The sequence below is a fragment of the Silene latifolia genome, chromosome 2, assembly GCF_048544455.1.
Source record: "Silene latifolia isolate original U9 population chromosome 2, ASM4854445v1, whole genome shotgun sequence".
NCBI classification, from domain to species: Eukaryota; Viridiplantae; Streptophyta; class Magnoliopsida; order Caryophyllales; family Caryophyllaceae; genus Silene; species Silene latifolia.
Genome location: NC_133527.1, coordinates 15,003,809 through 15,020,573, shown reverse-complemented (window position 1 = coordinate 15,020,573; position 16,765 = coordinate 15,003,809). Strand labels below are relative to the sequence as shown.

General features: G+C 40.2%; 1 protein-coding gene across 1 annotated transcript; it reads left to right on the top strand.

Moving 5' to 3' along the window:
• Positions 1 to 11,811: 11,811 nt before the first annotated feature.
• On the top strand, positions 11,812 to 16,354 carry LOC141642353 (acireductone dioxygenase 2-like). Its single transcript, XM_074451136.1, has 7 exons — positions 11,812 to 11,940; positions 13,546 to 13,657; positions 13,796 to 13,890; positions 13,975 to 14,090; positions 14,230 to 14,353; positions 15,822 to 15,892; positions 15,986 to 16,354. The coding sequence occupies exons 1-7, from the start codon at positions 11,920 to 11,922 to the stop codon at positions 16,050 to 16,052; spliced, it is 606 nt and encodes a 201-aa protein (XP_074307237.1). The 5' UTR covers positions 11,812 to 11,919; the 3' UTR covers positions 16,053 to 16,354.
• Positions 16,355 to 16,765: the final 411 nt, after the last annotated feature.

The window sequence follows — 16,765 nt, the reverse complement described above, 5'->3', positions numbered from 1 at the left end:
CTTCAAACACCAGGTACCTTGCTGCGATCCTCTTTATCTTCTGCGAGAGACTGCGGTCCTCCGGTAATTCATTTGTCAATTTGTACTTCATTATCGGAGTCATCCACGTCGTCTCGGCCTCTATGTCGCCCACCATGCCGATGGTCTCAGTGATGCTTTTGGCATTCCTGACGTCCACCAACACGGTTCGGCTGACATTCTTGATGGTTGAACTGGCAAGCTTTGAGAGAGCGTCGGCTCTGTTGTTCTCCGACCTGGGAATGCATTGTATCTGAAAAGATTTTAACTTTGAAGTGTCAGCTTTTACCCTTTCCAGGTATCTTACCATCCCGTCGTCTCGAGTCTCGTACTCTCCCCTTATTTGATTAGCCACTAAAAGTGAATCCGTTTTCAAAATGATGTGTCCCGCTCCGGCAGCCCTAGCTAGCTCGACTCGGTTATCACCGCCTCGTACTCGGATTCGTTGTTGGAGGCCGAGAAGGTGAATTTCAAGGCATACTCGAACTCGTCCCCGTTTGGGCTGATGATAAGGATGCCGGCTCCTAAGCTGTTCGCCGTGGAGGACCCGTCGGTGTACACTTCCCATACCCCGGGGTTTTGCTCTTCTTGATATGTGCACTCGGCCAGGAAATCTGCAAGTGCTTGTCCCTTTATCGAAGGCCTCGGCTTGTATTGAATGCTGAAGCCGGATAGCTCTACTGCCCATTTGATGAGCCTGCCGGATTGTTCAAATTTTTCCAATGCTTTCTTCAATGGTTGGTCGGTTAAGACCGTCACGGGATGTGCGTCGAAGTAAGGTTTCAGTTTCCTTGCGGCAACGACGACAAAGAAAGGCTTTTTTTTCAATCGGCGGATAATTTCTTTCGGCGGGCAACAGATGTGTATGGTGACAAAGTAGATTGGGTCTTCTTTGCTTGTCCTCTTCTCGACGATCACGACGACCGTGGCCGAGGTAATCGCTATGTCTGAGATATAGCGTCTCCCCAAAGATCGGCCGGACGGGGTTGGGAGAGTCGAAGATGAGCTTTCGATTGCTTGAAAGCCGTGCTCGCTCCTCCCCCCAGCTGAAGTCTTTATTCCCCTTCAACACCTTGAAGAATGGGGTGCTCTTGTCGGCTGACCGAGAGATGAAACGGGCTAGAGCCGCCATCCTCCCGGTCAACATCATAACCTCTTTTCGATTTCTTGGCTCTGGCAGGTCTAGGATTGCTCGGACTTTGTCTGGATTGGCATCAATTCCCCTGGCGCTGACAAGTACGCCGAGGAAATTACCTGCCCGGACACCGAAGTTGCATTTCATTGGGTTGAGCTTCATCTTGTATTTCCTTAGTGAACAAAATGTCTCGTGTAAATCGGCTAAGTGCTCGCTGTCAGACTTGCTTTTTACAATAGCATCGTCGACGTAAGCCTCGATGTTTCGCCCTTTTTTATTTTGGAACACTTTGTCCACCAGCCTTGTGTAAGTTGCGCCGGCGTTCTTCAAACCGAACGGCATCATTTTATACATGTATGTGCCGTTAGCGGTGATGAATGCGCATTTGGGCATGTCTTCCTCGGCCATGAATACCTGATGATACCCTGAGAAGGCGTCCAGCAGGCTCAGCATAGTGTAGCCTGCCGTGGCGTCGATTAAACTATCTATCCGAGGCAAAGGATAACAATCTTTGGGGCATGCTTTATTAAGATTGGTAAAATCTACACACATCCTCCATGCCCCCGATGACTTCCTCACCATTACAACATTGGCTAACCACTCAGGATAAGTACAAGGCATGATAAAGCCCGCCGCTAGTAATTTATCTACCTCGGCTTTGATGGCCTCGTCCTTCTCGGCTGAGGAGTTCCTCATCCTTTGCTTGACAGGGCGAGCGGTGGGGAGTACGTTCAGCTTGTGAACAATTACCTCCCGGCTCACGCCTGGCATCTCGGCCGCTGAGTAGGCGAAGACGTCTTTGTTCTTCCTCAGCAGGTCTAGGAGAGTGGCCCTGAATTTTGGTTCCAGGTTGACACCGATAGTTACGGTGCGCCCTGGGTCAATTTCCACCTCTTCAGTCTCGGCTCCCTCGACCATGCCGACAGAGGTATCCATGCGTTCGGCCTCCTGTTGCGAGGATGGGCTCTTCCCCCTCTCCGATTTCTTCGCCACTTTGAAGGATTGCATGTTGCACCCTCTGGCAGATACTTGGACATTGACCACCTCGTCCTTCTCGTTCTTCGAGACGAGCTTATGCGCTTCCCCCCCGGTCTGAGACATACATCAATGTCAGGGCCCGGATGGACATCACAGCGTCGGCCTCACTTAAAGTGACCCGGCCTATGAGAACGTTGTAGGCAGATGAGCCGTCAATGACCACGAACTCGGACATAACATTCTTGGCCGCACTTCACTCGCCGAACCTCACCGGCAGCCTGATTGACCCAAGGGGTACCAGGCCGGCCCCAGAAAAACTGTACAACGGGTTGGTGCAGGGGCTCAAGTCATCAACCTTCAGATCGAGGTTGAGAAAGCATTCTCTGTACATAATGTTGGTGTAGGCGCCTGTGTCAATCAGGCACCTCTTCACCAGATGGTTGGCTATGTCCAAGTGGACTACAAGTGGGTCGCTGTGAGGGGCGATGACTCCCTCGTAGTCCTTCTTCCCAATAGTTATATCGGGGATGTTGGAAGCGGGGGTTGCTGTGTTGGGCACAAAGTTGATGGCCTGATATAGTTCATTCAGGTGCCGTTTGTGCCCATGAGCGGACCCGCCGTTCTCGTTGCCCCCGATGACAACATGGATTACTCCTATCCGTTCAAAGACAGATTTCTTATTTGACCCGCCGGCATATGTTTATTGGCCTCTGGCAACGTATTTGCCGAGGCTCCCCTTCCGGATCAACTCTTCAATGGCATTTCTCAAACGCCGGCAGTCGTTAGTTAAGTGGCCGGTGTGGCCGTGGTACTCACAGTACTGGCTCGTGTCACCGTCACTCCTCGGCCTGGGGGGCCTCTCCCACTTCTGACCCTCGTTCTTGCTCAGGGCGAAGACCTCGGCGGCAGATACGACCAGGGGGGTGTGATCATTGTACCGCTTTTTGTAGTACGGTCCCGAACTCCCCCCGGCGCCCGCCGAGTTCTGTTTTCTGGCAGATCTGTCAGACCGTGACCTATTATTGTCACGGCGTCCTTCATCCGGGTTGTCTTCCCGGTGGCTCTTCTTTTCTGAGTGCCCAGCCTCGCTGGGGCCTACCCAGGTTTTGTGATAGTCCTCCACCTTTATGGCCTGGTCGGCCATTTTCCTGGCGGAGTCTAGGTTCTGACCGCCGCACTTGATGAGCTCATTTTTTAAGTCTCCCCTTGGGAGGCCTTTCAACAGCGCGAAGGCCGCCAGTTCGGGGTTCAGCTCTCGGATCTGCTGAACCTTGGCGTCAAACCTCTTCACATAGCTTCGTAGAGACTCGCCCCCCTCCTGTTTGATAGTCAGGAGATCCGATGTCTCCACGGCCCTCCTCTTATTACAAGAGTACTGGGCTAAGAAGGCGTCCCTTAGGTCGGCGTAACAGTATACCGAGCCGTCGGGCAGCCCTTTGTACCAACTCTGAGCCATCCCATGCAAGGTCGTTGGGAAGACTCGGCACCAGACTTCATCGGGTTGTTCCCACACCGACATGTACGACTCAAAGGCCTCGGTATGGTCGGTGGGGTCGCTATCCCCTTTGTATGTGAACGCCGACAACTTTAGCTTGGTTGGCACGGTGGTTTCAAGGACGTAGGCGCTGAGGGGCTGTCTGACCACGTGTCGAACGACACGCGGCGATCGGCTCCTCGCATTCCTAGTACGGCTCCTCTCCTCGTAGCGGGAAGGGCTTCTCCTCCGACAATGGTAAGTCGGGCTTCTTCTCCGACTCTGACGAGTCGGACTTCTTTCACTCCTCTGGGGCATGCCTCGTTGATGCCGCGGCGACGCCGTCCTCCCGCGAGTGCGGGATGGACTAAGGTCTACCACTAGCATTCTGGGCTCCCCCGGCGTCTTGACAGGGTCAGCTTCCTCCAGTGCTCCGTTCAAGTTTCTCGGAGTCACATTCTGGGCCCTGGTCTCCTGGACGGGTGTCGCCGCTCTTGTCGGTGTGACAGTGTGAGCCGGCGTGCTACCAATTAGGTCCAGGAGTAGCTTCAGCTTGGCTGCATTAACCACATGTCCCATGATGGTGACCTGGTCGGCGGGCAGCGGCGTATCTGGTATTATTGGCATCCCATACTCCGGTTGGATTACCCGGCCGGTGGAGGGCTGCGCAACTCCAGAATTGCGGACGGTATTATCTTGGCAGAATTCGGTTTCGTCAGTCACGAATACCTCTTGTTGTTTCGACATCTTCTTAGCTTTTTGGGTGGGTTTTTTTTTTTGAGTTTTTTTTTTTGTTTGGGAATGAATGTGACTAGCTTCTAGTATCTATCCCCACAGACGGCGCCAATTGTTCCGAGTGTAATTCCAGAGCAGTTATTGTTACCACCCGTGCTTGTAGAATGACGTCTTTGACTGACCTTTCGGTCTCCTGAAACAATGAACAAACTGAGGGCTCGGCTTTGGACCGAGCGAACTCACTCCGACGCTCAAGTCAGTAAACTTAGAGAGATAAGTTGTTGTTACTTGGCGAAGTATATATTGTAGAGGGATAAGGAAGATATTACCAGATGAATAGTGATTCTTAGGTTAAATTGTGGATCCTTTCCTCAATGAGGGTTGGGGAGTATTTATAGACCTTCACCTTTTGTCACGTAGTGGCCAAGTGGCCAAGTAGCTAGCAGGTGGAAAGACTGATCTACCCTCGGCCGAGGGACCCATGGCAGGCCGGCGGGCCCTGTTGACCCGCCGCCGAGGGGTCTTGGATATGAGTTCGCGGATGTGTGCCCCGGCTGGCTAGTTGTCCTAGCCGAGGCACAAGACACTGGCCGACAGGCTGCGTCGGTTAGGCTGTCTAAGCCGTTGACTTGCTGTGGATATCTTTGACCTTGCTCAATATGTTGACTTGGTCAGCGGGTGCAGAATATGCCCCATCAATAGTATTATAGAATAAAGTATATTATGCTACTAATATTAGAAGATACGATTATTATCTTCGGATCTTTAGACTAGTATAAATGCTATATCATTGTAACTGTTTCAAACACGAACGAACGAACTAATATCAATAACACATTTTCTCTTATGAATTATCACGCTCTTGAGGCCTAAATACACGACGTTCTGCCGCTTGCCGGTGGGCCAATGATATACGACGCCCACCGGCGGGATTACATTACCGATTATTCAATTTACTAGCAATATTATTTTCATCTAAAAAAAAATCGATTCTTTTTACAACGATTTCAATTCCATTGATGAATAAGAAACTCATAATCATGGGACGTGATTCTGTCATCCATGTACGTTTGCTTATTCATGAGGTGTCCATGGAATGGATTTTCTTTAGATGCACATTCCTTAATGACGTGGGTTTGTGTGCAAGATTTTGAGTAATTTCAACCGATGATTTTCCCGTTCGACGAATTTATCAGGTTCGAAAAATTGCAACGTTCCTGATCTCGAAACTTCAACGAGTTCGAAAAAATCGACGTTCTCGTTTTGTTCGAATTTCGACGGGTCCGAAAAACTACGACGTTCCCGTACACCAATGATCGAAGATTGAAGATTCAAGGTAGAAGAAAAGGATTTTTTCTTCTTTCCTTGTTTGGCCCCATGGAAATTTTTACAAATTACCACGGGTTTGAGGGGGGATGTTGAAGATATTACGGTATATTGTAATATACCGTAATCAGAATAATATAGTATTATAGAATAAAGTATATTATGCTACTAATATTAGAAGATACGATTATTATCTTCGGATCTTTAGACTAGTATAAATGCTATATCATTGTAACTATTTCAAACACGAACGAACTAATATCAATAACACATTTTCTCTTATGAATTATCTCTTTTCGAATTCTAATAGGATGAAATCGTGGCTGTTTTCATTGTTGTTTTGCAGCCACTTTTGGCTCCTTTTGGACCACCTATGGAGGGCCTATCCGTTTTAGTGTAGCAAGGGAGATGGTAGTTGTGATTTATTGACGCGTGTTAACGACAGTGATGCTAGACCATATTTTTTTTTTATGAAATTAAAGTTCTTGTGAGGTTGTAGGAGACTAGGAGGTGACGATGATGGGGACGGTGAAGTTAGTTTGTGAGGTTGAAGGAGGTGGTGACGATGGTGATTGTGAAGGTGAAGGTAAATGTGAGTTTGACTTTGTTTGGAGAAGATAAACGAAGTAAAGTGACGTAGTAATTAAAAGGTGTTGCGGTTGAGAGTACTTATTAGTAATAAACCTCATGTGTACTATTGATGATTCTTGAAAAGTAAGGTTAGCACGTTGAATTTCAAAAAACAAAAGACTACCATGTAATAAAAGCCAAACATAACTAGTGAATTTGCGTACAAAATACACAAATCAGTGGTATGATGGCTGTCCTGTGTGACCACGAATGAAATGTTGGGCAAGTTGTAGTTCAGCAAACTCGACAATAATGGGAGGTAGATATCATTGAGGCTAAAGTTATTGTGTTGGGGGTTAAAGATAGCATAGGAGATGGGTATATCATCCATTTTATCATCCTTGAATCTGATTCCCCAAAATTCGTCAATCTTCCCAAGTCGAAAACATTCCCGATGAGCTAACTGGGTAATGTACTCCGAGAAATTTTAAAGATGAAAGCCCTTTTCGACACCATAATAATCTCATGTATTAAGCATTTATGCAATAAACCCGACCATTATTTGGCCCACCATATACCTTTAGATTTCTAGATTTGAATTTTTCATATGAGTGAATAGTTTCCCCTCATAAAAAAGTACTGGAAAATAGAAATTAAATAACTCTCACCCCTCATTATGTGAGAAGTCTCTCAATAACGAGAGATTGTCTCTCTTATGAGCACCCACAATGGGGCTTTCGTTAATTCTCACGAGAATCTGGTGAGCAGAAAAAGAACAACAAATTTGTATAAACTATTATAAAGAAGACAGAGAAAGGGTGATATTTTTCGGGGGACAGCAAATTGGTGAAGTGAGAAAAGGAGAGTACATTTTTTTTTTTTTTTTTTTTTTATTTTTTTTTTTATTAGGTAAGAAAACTAGGTTGATCCTCTAGGGTAGGACCAACCTATCTCATCCTTTCGAATGAGGGAGGTAAGTTGAAGCCACCGGCTATCAAACCACCTCGAAAGAGTTGGACATGAATGTCCAATCAAGCCATGAAGTCGAGAACCTTGTTGGCTTCACGAAAGCAATGTTTAATTATCACTTCATCGAAAAAATGAAGGTCTAATTTCACATCCTTGATAATACTAGAAATTTCCCACGGAATTTGCCAAGTACCTCGAATCGAGTTAATAACACATAAGTTATCACCCTCCACAATTAACTTTGAGATTCCTAAGTATTTAGCTGCTAAAATACCTTCTTTTAAAGCAAGTGCTTCCGCAACAAGGATACTATTGGATCCGCACTTTTTTGCTCCCAACAAAACGACTTTACCATTGTGATCTCTTAAAGAATATCCTAAAGCAGCTTTATTACCTTCTATTCTCGATCCGTCAAAATTTAGCTTTAGGAAACCGTTTGTAGGTTTTCCCACCAAATCTCTTCCTTACTAGAATTGTTTCTAGCTGACTCTTCTACCTCGGGATTGTTGAGATCCTTAAATCTAGTCACATTCCATGTCTTAGTGCTATTATTACATAAAGTAATAAGTTTGCTGATACTTAAATTAACATTATTAAAGATAATATCATTTCTATGGAACCATGCATTCCACCAAATAAAGATAATCTTTATAAAGTCATCTTTTGAAATTAAATCCTTGAGATAATTAAGTTTCGTTAGAAAACTTTGACTTATAATAGTATCATAATTTGACAAAAATTCGTTGAAACTAATAATGTTCAGGTCTTGGATGACAGACCTAATCAAGGGACATTCGTAAAAGAAATGATCTTTGTTTTCAATAAGGTTGTTGCACAGAACACAATGAGGTGGGACATCAATATGACTCTTGTGAAGTCTACTTTTCGTTGGAAGGCCGTCAACACAGGCTTTCCAAAGAAAAAATTTCAATTTAGGAGGAATATTCAATTTCCAAATCCACTGAAATTCACATTTGTCAAGAGCTTGATCGAACAAACCTTGCGCTAACCAAGTTGCTGTTTTGGTAGAGAAATTTCCATCTACGGACAACCCCCAAATGAGGGTATCTGGAATATCATTATGTGGCACTGGAATGTTAGTAATCGATTAACAATATCGTTATTCACTAAACTGGACAATTTACAAACATCCCATTGCTTGTCTGAGGTTATGAAATCTTTAACCAAAAGATTAAGATCACGGTTACTATCATCATCAACCATACTGCTTGTAAGTGGGTGTGAAAAAACCCAATTATCAGACCAAAACTTAATGTTGCTACCATTACCTACCTGCCGTCTCAGTCCTTTTCTAAATAGAGTCCGAAGACTCATTAGTTTACGCCATTGCCAAGAAGAGGCTGAATTAGGCTTATGATCAAATAGTGAACAATTTCTCAAGTATTTTTTAGATACCACTTTGACCCATATACTTTCCTTATCCATAAGAATTTTCCATAAAAGTTTCATTTGGTTAGAAAAGGAGAGTACATGGAGCTCTTCATTTGCGTTGGTTTTTTTTGTGGTTAGGGCCTTTATCCCATTATTTTATACTATAATATTAATATTATATATGAGAGATAAGAAAAGTTGAGTATTTGTTGATGTGGGTGTAGTTTTGTAAGTTTTTTTTGATAAATTTTGATGATGAGTGAAAAGTTGAGATGAATGAGAAAAAACGTAAAAAAAATTGTAGAGTTTTTTGTCAAACACAACCTTTAAAAAACTTTTTTTTCCAAACACCGCCTTTAAAAAAAAGTTTGTGAAACACAACCTTTATAATTTATTTTTTGTCAAACACGACCTTTTGGTCGGGGGGGGGGGTTTTGTAAGACTTTTATTAGGGTTATGATGCTTTGTTTGGTCTGAAATTTGGTATATAGGTATAGAGGAGTGCAAGGTAGGTCGTAGTTGTGGTGGTTGTGGTGGTTGTTGCTTGCAAGTGGTGGTTCGAGAGGAGTAAATTGACTCACGAATAAGTCATACTTTAATTTTTTTTTTATTTGTATTTACCTCCACTTTGCTCCTCCATCCCTACTTTACACACCGATAGACCCCATATAAAGCCACCTATTGCCACCATATTGATAACCCCTGGAAAGCTTACACTCCCACCTTTCCAGCGAGCCTAAAAACACCTCAAACTGGCCTCATTTGCTATTTCAAACATCGATTGAAAATCACCCCATTACAAGTGATTAAACTTTGGCCAAAAGGTTGTGTTTGACAAAAAAAAATTATTAAAAATTGTGTTTGACAAACTTTTTTTTTAAAGGTGGTGTTTGGGAAAAAAAAAATTTAAAACTTGTGTTTGACAAAAAACCCAAAATTGTAAGATGAACATCGATGAGATTTCACAATTGCGCTCTAAGTTTTTGAGAAAAAGTTATCAACTGGATTCATTTTTTTTTAATTCATAAGCCAAAAACACGAGAAAAAGAAGATTTTCCCTGTTTAGAGCGGAATGAATGTATATTCAAAATGTGCACCAGAAAGGTTATCTGGTTCTGCCATAAGAGTACAGGCATTAAAGAAGCCAAGTTTGAAATCAAATCGACGATTGGGCGACGACGAAACAAGGGAATGATAGGCCCCTTCTATTCATCATTTGGCTTTGACCAATTCAAGGTGAAAATGCGACTCCCATACAATTCTTGCGAGAGCTGGAGAAGCGTCTACGGTTGTAGTGTCATGTCATACTCCCTTCATTCAACTCCACTTTGCATGTTTCTCTTTTGCACACTATTCACAAATGGACATTCAACTTCAATTTTCTCTCGATATATAAGTTAAGATATATTCATGTGTGATCTTATTTGATTCGTCTTTAAGAGTACAATAAAAATATTTACCGCGTAAAAATCGCGGACAAACGTGATAAAACAAACAGGTAAAGTGGAGTTGAATAAAGGGAATAATATCTACATAGTATTGGCTGTTACAATTTTTTTTTTCTTTTTTTTTTCTGATGTGGGGACCGCCATGATCTCTACATAATTAACTACATTCTTCTTTACCATCTTAATTTTATTTACTTAAGATTACATTTACACAAAATCATACATTATACAATTACACATTAATACATTATAATTACGAAAAATTAATAAAATTTTCAAATAATCGTCCTCCTACTTCTAACCTGAACAAATAAAATGTGAACAATGCATATTGATTAATCATCCGGAATGAGTAGTTAAATTCATTGTGTAAATAAAAAAAAATCAGTATAACTATTATATTCAACCATCACAAATACAGAGTATATTATTTCTTAACATTTAACAACAAAATATATTGATATGTCATTTTTTAAAATTTTCGTACATAAACAATATAGTAGAGGTAGATAAAAAAATCGTAGAAAATAGATTACTCCGTAAGAGATTATTTTTTTTAAAATCGAAAATATATAAACTTTAAAACAAATGAAAGCAAATATAAAAAGAACTAAATATAACATAACCAGTATAATACAAGTAGATTTGAAAAAGTTCCCGTTCCAAATCGAAAAAAAATATAAACTTTAAAATAAATGCAAATAAATATAAAAAGAAGGAAATATAAGTTTCGTATCATACTTATAAGAAGTTCTTCCGATTATTCACTTTAATTAGCTTTAATGTTAAAAGTCAAATCCTTTAAATTTGAAGGAGATGAACATATGGAAAAATACTTAAAAAACAGAAATAATTAAAGACAGCAATATTTAAATAAATTTTAAAAGGTCTGAAAGACATCATAATTATTCATAATAATTGAAAAATAGTGAAAAAATACAAAAAAAGGAAAAACAGTGAATTACTGTAAAAAAAAAATATTCTCACTGCATGGAAGAAAAATAAATCAATTTTAAAGAAATCAATAGTCGGAAATACATAAAGATCGATCTTTTTGTATCATACATATAATTTCGATAATTGACTACAAATGTCGTTATATGAGGTGTGAAGTAAATTTTGAGGGCAGATTTGATGTGAGAGATTTTTCAATCGGAACTTGAAGGGAATAGAAAGAGGTCTCCAAGTGAGAATGAGGGTATAAGATGAAATTGAAAGTGGACGGATTTTCATTTTTATTTAATATTTGAGGGGACTTGGAGAGATGATGGAGGTGACGGTGGTAGTGAGCCAGAGAGATATTAGACTCTCATGCTTTGAAAAAACACATTTTGAAAAAAAAAACAGTACTCACATATACAACTTACGTGCAATGTCCCCGAGCCCCAACCATTGTCGTAGATGAAAACTGTTTTTCCTTTAATTATACGTACGTTATATGTTGGTTAGTTACGTTAATGATAAAAAACCGTATTATGTCATCAGAATGAAGACCGCTACTGAAATTATGAAATTATATTACGTCAAATCTTGAATTATGAACTTATTTATAATGTTACGGCATTGCACATTTAATAACACTCATTTATATGATCATGTATCAATAATAACATATGTTATTACGACCCGTGCATTTTTTGCACGGGTTTAAAACTAGTTTATAATTTATAATTGGTAATCATTCTCTAAAATTAAACTATTCCAACTAATAAAGTTATTTCGAACCGGATACCGGGTTTTTGGATTTTTTGACAACGTAACAGCTGACGACACCTTCGGAGGGTGTACGCTACTTTAAAATCATCCCTACCAATCACAAATTCCAAACCCCTCATAAACACCCAACCCTACACACAATCTCGATTTCAAAAAAAATGGTGTCCGAATTATCAAAGGTCAGCTCTGCAATTTAATCGACTAATTGATTTTCATTACTTCTTTTTGTCTCAATCATTTATTTACGTTTGATTAAGACATCCCTACAAAGAATAATAAATAAATGATTGAGACGGAAATATTAATTATAATCTTTTCCCATTTTATTGCTATTTTGATAATAATTTCCTATTTATGCTTCTGGGTTTTTGCTGTGTGTTTGATATTGAGTATTCTGTATTCATGTTCCCTTCAGATGCCTTGGTTGATTTGCTTTGTTTTTTTTTTTTTTTTTTTTTGGTTAAGATGTTGATTTGATTTGCTTTGTTGTGTTGATTAAGACATGGTTTTGGTTGATCTATTAAGAATTGAGTGTGGGATACGGCTATTTGTTCAAATTTTTCAATTTTTGGGTCGAAAATGAGGCGTCAAAAGTGTCGTGTAGGTGTTGGACACGCGACACGGTAGCTAAGTGAAGTATCGGAGTAATAACATAGATTGTGACACAGTTTATTAGGGTGATCAGGAAAACTAGTCTGTGGAGAGGCTATAACAAAGTTGACGGGTGTGAGGGGTAGGGGCTCTCATCTCTTAAACAAGTTGTAGGGTTTGATTCCTGACTCTTCTGAATGAAAATGCCAAACTTGGGAGGGGTCAACCCATTAAATTGCCTTCAGTACCCCGAAGGAGATTGCCCGACTGTCGTTAGGGGATACTCCTGGTCAACAAAAAAAAAAACTTTTAATCATTTGTTTACCTTATTTATCCTTCTTTGTGAGACGTATTTTAATAAAAGATAAACTAATGATGGAGACGAAGGGAGTAAAATTTACGAAGTAGAATTTAAAATAGGTATGGTTTGTTAGGGAGGATGATCACGCTGGTGATTGCATAATCTATTCTTGTAACGCCTTGGGCCAGTTGCTCATAGAAGTGTTCAAAGTCATGAAAACGCCACCTTGATTATTTTGATTAAAAAGTGGAAGAGCAGAGTAGTGTAACTTGAAGTTCAAATTACATGTTCTGGTTTTGATATCTGTTAATCTGATTGTGTCACTATCTCACTACGGTTGGGCCCATTAGTTTATCATTATTACGTTTGGAGCACATTTAATCGTAGACTGGTTTCTATGGTTGGTCACTTGGCTTTGAACCTAAATTCGATTCATCGATTTGTCATTTGGAATTTGGATGTCTATTTTCAGCTTAGCTATATTACTGACTTGACTTATTATCGTATTGAACATTTCACTTGCTTCATAGTCGTTCTGTATTGATCTGATATATTGGATATTTGGATGACGAAATGATTGATGGTTTAGGAAATCCGCTGATTAATTTGACACGGTCACACGGACCATGTTACTTGCATTATTTTTGCGTTATAATAACTCTGTTGGATGCTAAAAAACTCTATGGACCTTATTAATGACAGATTGACAGTTAGATCATAAATGTTCGTACGTACGTACATGATTGACCTACAGATGTAGATATAAGAGAGTGAGAAATGGAAAAACACTCTTGTCATTTTCTTTTAACATGTAATTCCAGCATTTACACACCGAATCTCTTCATCACTATTCTAATGTATCGTATGGGCCTTGTATATTCCAACTGTACAGGATCCCAGGGAAGAAGTCATCCAGGCATGGTACATGGACGACAGTGACGAGGATCAGAGGCTTCCTCATCACAAGGAACCTAAAGAATATGTTTCCTTGGAAAAACTTGATGGTATAATCTTTGAAGCTTCCCTCAAAATTCTCATTAAATCTTACATTTTGTTCTTTCTAGGAGTATGAGCGTGTGCGTTTGAGTTGGCAGTGTGGCTTTCATGTTAATTTGCTGTAACTTTTCTTCTGTCACACATAGAACTTGGAGTAACCAGCTGGAGGTTAGATGCTGACAACTATGAAACTGATGAGGAATTGAAGAAGATCCGGAAAGACCGTGGATATTCTTACATGGTAGCCTGTTTTTCTAATATCGGTCATATGGAAACGTAGCATTTTATATTCTAAGGAAGTCATCGTAAATCTCTGTCTCTTCAGGATTTTTGTGAGGTTTGCCCGGAAAAGCTTCCAAATTATGAAGAGAAGATCAAGAATTTTTTCGAGGAACATCTTCACACTGACGAAGAGATCCGTTACTGTGTAGCTGGAAGTGGTAGGACTAGTATTTTCATTTTTAGTTTACATCTTATCGTTCAGTTTGCTTCCCAGGAATTGAAGGAGAGGTGTGAGGCAGTGGGGTTAGTCCTTCAAATATGGTGATAACTGACAACTTTTGATATTCCATTATGCGGGATATTTTGATGTTAGGAATCGTGATGATAAATGGATACGGATCTGGGTGAAGAAAGGGGCAATGATTGTATTACCCGCTGGAATTTACCATCGGTTCACTCTAGATTCTGACAACTACATTAAGGTATAGTTATTATGCTTCTTTGAGTATTTGTGTACAGAAATATTCAAAACATTTTGCTTGTTGTGATTAGAAGGTGATTTACACGTGTATATAATGAAGGTAGTAGTTCTGTAGTTGAGCTACATCAAGAGTACTTTAAGATTGCATATTAAACCAGCAGTTGTGCTGGATAGAAATTGACTTGCTTCCATTTTTGGGTTTTCTGAAGCTGGAAACTATTTTCCACTTCAGAAATGCGTAAAAAATTGCATATTTGCGAAATGACCTGGGAATTGTGAACTTGCAGCATTCTTTCTACCTCCTTTGGTGCCTTATGTGAGTGCCTGACGGACGGTTTTAGCAATGAGTACTCTAGTAGTGCTGTATTAGAACAGTAGAGCTTCTATGTTTCTTCATCCCAAATCATTTTCCCATTTTGATTTTTGTGGTGACCAATATTTTCTTACAATATATGAATATGATTCATGATTTCATGTAGTTTATTAGGATAGTGATAATAATTTAATAAGTGCCCCAAGGGCACTTGATACTTGACAATATAGATAAAGAGACATCATCAACCTTTGTATTCCTTCAGAATCAGGGTGATCTTAAACGCTCTTGGGTTATTTATTTAAAAAACTTATTTGGCTAAAAAATAGCAAAAATAAGAAATTACCCAATAATCATATTTAACTTCCAATCTCTTACTTCTTTTGAGGGATCTTATATTCTCTCTTGTTCACTCACCTCTCACACCTCACATGCTACCTCCGTGGTCTCCTCAATGTACAGAAGTTCTCAATCCCATAAGTAACAAATACAACTTTGGTGTCTAACAACACGAAGACAACTAAACCCCTGACCCCAATTGAATATTAGAAGTGAAAATCAATTAATGGTCTCTGGAAAGGGTTTAGGGTTGAGTTTTGTAGATGGAAAATCCATCCAGACCCCCTTCTGGCATGTAGAGCAATACACGCCTACGTCACTGAAGCTTTGCATGAGATTGGTGATAGTTGAAGACTTGAAGTTGGTGGCATTTGGCTTATATCGTTGTTGGATGATGATTGTTATGGCCCTTATGGGTTGATGGATGCCTTCTCATAGTCATACTTTGGGTTTTCATGGCGGTGGAGAAATGAATTTCATCAGCGGCAGGAAATGGAAGATAAAATGTACGGTAAAATTTATGATCAAAGTTGATCGTGGGTTGCCCTCCAAAATTATACGGGGACAATAAATATAGGATGAAGGGAGTTATTTTTAAGGAGATCAATAGTTTTCACACAATCTTATCATACTCGACTTTGCTAACTGCTGTTACTTTAGATCAGGATCATCTGCTGTAAAAGTGTCCCTTTTCTTTTAATTCCTATGTATGTATACTTCTGTTTCATTTACTTAGCTTCTCTTTGCTATGGAGTACTGATTAATGTAATGAATGTCCTCCCTCCCGAGTACTCATATTGGACATAAATCTCTGTAGGCCATGCGCTTATTTGTTGGGGATCCTATTTGGACTCCTCATAACCGACCTAATGATGATCTGCCTGCGAGGTATGCTTTGTAGTTAAAACACATTTTAGATCTGGATATCTTTCTCGAAATTCACTTTGCCTTTATCGAGTGTTTATGTTCGCAACTTCGCAGGAAGGAGTATGTGGCAAACTTTGTGAACAAGGGAACATCTACACAAGCTGTTGATGCTGCAGCATGAACAAATGGATTTGTCCGGAAAATAAACTTATGAAAAATGTGTCGTACTCTTTACATATATAGTTATACATGGGATTTTCGTTTGCTTGAAGACTTGTATGACTGTAATTTGTTTGCATTTATCGGGATCTGGTTTAAACACTCACACTGTCAAGTTTGTACGCTTTCTCCTGAAAGAAACACCGATACAGGCGTTCCTGAAGGGAGGGTATCCTATATGACTATATGTACAAACTTCAAAACTAGCCTTTGAATTTTAAGACAGTAGTTTATTAAATAACACAAATTCTTGTTTGTGACGGATACTCTTGAGTGACGGATATCATTTTACCTCATAAAGTACCCACTTTTTCTCTCTCTGCAACACTATTTATGTGGTCCCCTTTCTCCACTAACCCATTTTGTTACCATTTTATCTCACAAAATATCCGCTACAAATAGTAACCAGTCACAAGGGAGACCAATTGATTAAATAAACGCTTTGTTGTGTTGAAGGTCGCTTTGTGCAAGGTATAAGTCCGGATGAGTTTGGCACTCCCCGACTCCTAAATAGTAATGTTCCTTGGAATGCATTCAACGAGTCTATGGTGATCAAGATAGGGGAGAATGCATGTGAGCGATGGAATTTGTCGTTCTTTATTATTCTCTATTTCTATTTTTGTTTCTTTTACAACTTTTCACTCATTTGAATCATGTCCATCTCTGTTCTCATAC